This window comes from Dromiciops gliroides, chromosome 2, assembly GCF_019393635.1.
Source record: "Dromiciops gliroides isolate mDroGli1 chromosome 2, mDroGli1.pri, whole genome shotgun sequence".
NCBI classification, from domain to species: Eukaryota; Metazoa; Chordata; class Mammalia; order Microbiotheria; family Microbiotheriidae; genus Dromiciops; species Dromiciops gliroides.
The window spans coordinates 140,611,984-140,617,983 of NC_057862.1; the positions used below are offsets into that span (position 1 = coordinate 140,611,984).

The 6,000-nt window shown below is 38.0% G+C and overlaps 1 protein-coding gene across 1 annotated transcript in view; it reads left to right on the top strand.

The window, feature by feature from the left end:
- FAN1 (FANCD2 and FANCI associated nuclease 1) overlaps nucleotides 1-5,572 on the top strand; it is a 50,447-nt gene extending 44,875 nt beyond the window's left edge. Inside the window, 4 exon segments of the mRNA XM_043988518.1 lie at nucleotides 181-332; nucleotides 334-373; nucleotides 3,952-4,080; nucleotides 5,344-5,572. Of these exon segments, the coding sequence (XP_043844453.1) occupies nucleotides 181-332; nucleotides 334-373; nucleotides 3,952-4,080; nucleotides 5,344-5,481 (459 nt within the window). The 3' untranslated portion in view covers nucleotides 5,482-5,572.
- The last annotated feature ends 428 nt before the right edge of the window (nucleotides 5,573-6,000 follow it).

Genomic DNA, 6,000 nt, shown 5'->3' on the forward strand with positions numbered 1-6,000 from the left:
TAGCATCACAAATTGCTTTTATACAACCATCTGCTATTGACACATCACCTTTTAAGGAAAAAGATTTAGATGAGAATGACATTTTATTAAAATTAACCTTTAAAAACTTGACAGCTTTGGAAAATTTCTCTAATTCCAGTTAGACATCATATCACAGAGCATATTTATATGTCTATGCAGGCGTTCCCACTGGATTTGTACACAGACAGCTTCTATGAAAACAGACGTGATGCCATTGAGTCTAGGCTCCAGATGATTCATGAGGCTTCTCCAGAGACTCTGAAACAGTGGATTGCAAATGTATGGACTGCTCAGGAAGGTAAAGTGCATCAGAGTCAACTGGGACAGGTTCTCTTCTCTTCAGCAAGCACAGGTAAGGAGGAAGTGTCTGTCATCCTACCCTGCGTTGGCCAGAAAATAGTCTCTCCCTAATAAATTGAAGGCAGCTTTCGCTGAGCATCTTCTAACAACCAAGGGCTATAAAAGTCTCTCTTTCTATCTCAGAAACAACTGGTTTCTCCTTATATTTATCCAGCCTTACACCTGCAACCAGAACCGTGTTTCCTTCTCAGTTATTGTTACTTGTCTTGCTTCTAGAGGGTCAGTCCTGCTTCCACTCCTAATTCTATCTCCAGATTCATTCTTTTCTTAAAACATAAACCAACATTACAAGACACTTCCATTTAGAGTAGATAAGAAGTGACTAAAGCAGAAATTTTATTTGCAATAACAAGCCAGTAAACTATATTGGCCACTAATGTTTTATATTCAATCCACTGGGAACCAGATTAGGTTGGACTCATTGTCCATCCAGCCCAACATTCTTTAATTAGCAAAAGCCTCAAGGGAAATACTAGGCATATCTCAGCCTCTCTTAATAACTATTTATTGCTTCATCATTTATAAAGTTGTTCAAATACTTTTGGGAATGAGTTTTATGTCCATTAGTCCTTCCTAGATTAATGAATTACCTAAGTATTATTACATGTTTTTTGAAGTCATGCAGGTGGGAGATTATGACCCTCTGCAGTTGGGACTTTAACACTTTTGACTTAATTTATTTTTCACCTGGTGTCTGGTGTACATAATATAATTCTGTAAAATCACGATTTAGATGCATATAAGTAACATTTCTATTTTCTACATAAACTTAAAAGTTATTAAATTAAATGATTTACAATTTTATTAATGCTATATAAAACCAAACATTTTGTATACTACAAAGTTTGAGATAACTCTGCATCAAACCTAAATAGAAAGAAAAATAGGGAGCAAGAATTGCATAAAGTACAGCGTCTGCATGGCAACATGTGATTTTAAGACTATCATGTAAACACAGCTTGAAACCTGTGTGATACAGCAGGACTTTCTTTTGCTGACATTGGGGAATCTCTAGGCATGGGTTTAATTGTCATTTCTAAGTTGATGACTCATAGATCTATATCCAGCCACATTCTCTTTCCTGAGCTCCAGTTTTGCATCATGAACTGCCAACTGTACATTTCAAACTGGCTATTCCAGAGACACCTCAGTCTCAATATGTCTAAAACAGAACTAATTATCTCCCCATCCCTCCCTCCAGCAAAAACAAAACAACGCCCCCCCCCCCCCAAAACAAACCCCAACAACTCCATAGAAAATCACATCCCTCTTCCAAACTTCCCTTGTTTAGTTCAAGGGCGCCACCTTTTCCCCCATTCTCCCAGGTTCATTAACCTCAGCATAATCCTCTTACCCTTCATCCTCTCTCCTGCCACATAGTCAGTCTGTTAGCAAATCTTACCCTTTCAACATCTACAATATCTTTCTCATCCACTGCCTGTTCTCCACTCCAACAACCAGGACCTTGGTTCAGACTCTTGTCACCCTCACCTGGACTGTGACAGTGACCTCATATTCCTTTTCCTTGCTTTAAGTCTCTCTCCATTCTGATCCTCCATCCTGCACACAGCTGACTTAGTGATTTTCCTTAAGTGCAAATCTGACCTGTCTCTCCCCTACTCAGTAAATTCCAGTGGCTCTTTCTTGCCTCTAGGTTAAAATAGAAACTACCCACAACCTTCCTTTCCAGTTTAATATATATCTTACTCTCCTTCCTTCACTCTGCGGTCCAACATAACTGACCTCCTTTCTGTTTTTCATACATGGCATTCTACCTCCAATCTTCCTGTTTTAAATTGCCTGGAATGAACTCCCTCCCCACCTCTACTTAATAGAATCTCTTACTTCCTCAGAAACTCAGCTCAAGCACTACCTTCTAAATGAAGTCTTCTTGATTCTTCCTCTCCCTAATGCTGGTGCCCTTTCTCCTTAATCTATCCTTTATTTAGTATTAATTGTTTACTCACCCTCTCCCATTGCTCCCAGACCCAAGTAGCATGGAGGTTCCTTGGGACCTGGGATCATTTCCTTTCTTTGTTTTTGTATCTACAGTGCCTAGCATACCATAGTTATGTAATGAGTGTTTGTTGACTGAATAATTGATTGATGTGTTTAGCAAAGTCATAACTAGGACAAGGTGGCAGGAACTTTGATCCCAAGGTGCCTAAATTTAAAAGAGTTTGCTTCTTCCCCTTTAGGTCCTCCAGTCTACTGTCCCTGTACCTCATAATTTTCTTTTACCATCATGCCATGGCTCCCAGCTCTATGGTATAACTATCCTTGTTCCCTCACCCGACATCCATCCAAGTTGCTAGATTCTTCTGGACCCTGGGCCAACACCTTTCATCATTTTCATATTCTGGGTCCCAGTGGTTCACTCCTTGATCTTCCATACATTCTTTTTTTTTTTTTTTTGCGAGACAGTGGGGGTTAAGTGACTTGCCCAAGGTCACACAGCTAGTAAGTGTCAAGTATCTGAGGCCGGATTTGAACTCAGGAACTCCCGAATCCAGGGCCGGTGCTTTATCCACTGCGCCACCTAGCCGCCCCTCTTCCATACATTCTTGCAACATCCTGAGGTTGAGTCTTGCACCACTGTGCCCTGCCTCACAATTGGGTCCCTTATCTGTTATCTAGCAGGGGTGGTAGGGGAAGTGTTTGTCATTGATCATAGTATAGAAGTGCAGACTAGACTCTTAGGGGGATGGACTACCCTTCCTCTCTCAAGCAGCACCTGAATGCTACCTGTGGTGCAATAAAAGTTCATGCTGGAGGTGGGATCTAAAGGCCTTCTCTTACTCCAAGAGTGGTTTCAAGGTCTTTGCCCACCCACCCCTACACTTGCTTCAGAAGCCAGAATTACTAGCCGTGTTTCTGGTGTTTAGAGTGCTCATTGGATAGTCTAAGAACAATTCCTTTATTTTCTGACTATAAGCCGCCAGTCTGGTTTGTATAAAAAAACCTGAGAGCAGCATATAATTAGTCAGTGGTTTTTTTTTTCCCCACTCTGGATCCATGATTTCATTGGTATAGGGAACCCTTGGTGGAAAAATTCCTTTCACTCATGAAAGTCTTTTAATTATTATTTTAGAAAGTTGCCCGAGCTACTAAGAGGTACATTGACTTGCCCAGAGTTACACAGCCAGTATCTGTCAGAGGTGACAGTTGAATCCAGGACTTCCTTATTCTGAGATCATTTCTGATCTAACATGCCATGGTCCTTTTCTTTTCACATTTTTTTTTTTGAGAGGCAATTGGGGTTAAGTGACTTGCCCAGGGTCACACAGCTAGTAAGTGTTAAGTATCTGAGGCCAGATTTGAACTCAGGTACTCCTGACTCCAGGGCTGGTGCTCTATCCACTGCGCCACCTAGCTGCCCCTTTTCTTTTCATTATATGCTTATGTATCCGTTCCTTTAAAAGAATCATTTATTTCCTTTAAAAGATCTCATTTTGGGGAAAGTAACTTGGATTAATATGGTACTTTTCATTTGTCCTAAGACTACAGGTATTTACTGCTTTTTAAAATGACAACAAAATGAATTAAAGAAGTTCATGTTTTGCCTTAAAGGACCTGGTATCCTGTTTTGGAGGACCTTTCTTAAGTGGTGTTTGTAGACTACTTGCTACAGACCTTCGACATCACAGAGGCGGTCTCCCAGATCTTGTTGTATGGAATACCCCCAATAACCATTTTAAGGTAAGCTCCGACAGAACTTGAAAGTCATATCTAATTATACTAATACTTTCAATTTACCTGTGAATTAATGAATGATAATTACCAATATTTTGAATAAGAAATATCATAATAGCTTTTGTTTTTTAATTTGTAGTTCTTTTCTAATATGAAAATCCATATCCTTCCATATAGTTTCTGTTTGTAACTTTGGATGTGTAACATTTTGCTTGATCTGAGGGACAGTAATGAATATAATTTTTTTTCAAATCAAGAAGGGAGGTAACACCATCACTGCTTGTCTATATTCCCTTTTCAATTGCCTTCTGCTTTCTTTGGTGTATTTTTAAAAATATCATGATATAAAATGATATTATTATCATTGTATTGATAGTGACAATAATATTACTATTAGTCATGACAGCACTATCATTATTTTTCAAATTCTTATGTAAATTCCTCCCCCTGCTACCCCCCCCAAAAGTCCTCCCTTATAACAAATAGATGTGGTCAAGCAAAACAAATTTACATTCTCATTTTCCATCTCCAGCCCTTCTTCTTTCTGTCAAGAGGAGGGCAAAATGATTTATCATCTAACTTTTGGAGGCACAATTAGTCATTGTGTTGATCATAATACTTAAGTATTTCCTAGTTGTTTATAATATTGTAGACGTTATATAAAATGTTCTCCTGGCTCTGTTCATTTCACTCAACATTAATTAATATATAAATCTTCCCAGATTTTCCTTTCATCTTTCATCATTTCTTAATATTCCATCACATTGATATCCCATATTTTATTCAGCCATTCATTCCCCAATTGATAAATGCCCACTTTGTTTCCATTTGCTGTTATTATTTTGCTTTAACAAAAAGTTCTTCTACAAGTATTATTGTGCATATGGGTCTGAATTTCCTTCTTTCTTTGATCTCTTTAGGGGATATATCAATGGGATCACTTAACATTCCTACCCTAAGACACATAACTTTAACTTTTTTCAATAATTATTGTTACAAACCTGTTAATTTATATTTAGAGATCAAACACTTATGAGTTTCCTTCCCTCCCTCTCCCAAGAAAATTCTTTTCTTGTCAAGTATTTTTTTGGTCATCTTAACTTTTATGAACTTATAATACAAAGGAAGGATGCCTTTTGCATGGTTATTTTAAAAAATAAATACTTGCAATTGGTAAAAACAAAAAACTTGCCTTGATAAATGTTATAAATTTTGACAACTATTCACTTAAAGCATTAATCACATTTTTTCAACATTTTTTTATTCTAGTTGGTAGAAGTTAAAGGGCCCAATGATCGTCTTTCTCACAAGCAGATGATTTGGTTGGATGAACTGCAACAATTGGGAGCCCAAGTAGAAGTCTGCCACGTGGTTGCAGTTGGATCTAAGAGCAAATGCCTCAGCTAGGGATTACAAAATTTGGGTCATGTTTTGTCACTTGCTGCTGCTGTTTTTTTTTTTTCTTTCCAAAAGAATAAAATGTTACTGCTCCATTTTACATGCTTAATTTTGTCTGTTTCTGTTACCAGCTTTAAGGACTCATTTTAGTATATGTAGTAGGTACACATATTAATCAAACACTAAACTGGTTCTTGTCCAAAGCAGTTCCCCCCCACCCCCAATCCATTGTCAGATTTGTACACAGATCCAGAGAATATGGCAGTGAATTAAGGTCAGTAGTAGCCACTTAAGTTTTTAATACCTTCATCTAAGCTCTCCAAACTTCAATTTTCTCATCTCAAATGGAGATCATAGCATTTAGCTCTCAGGATTTTATACTGACTACTCTTTTAGGGACATATACATTCTATTTTCGAATCACACTTGCTTGATTTGATACTATAGAACACTTGTATATTGAGCCTGTTGGCTGAAAGTGCCCCCTTCTCCCCTCCTGCTCACCTCACCTCATTCAGGTATCTTTCC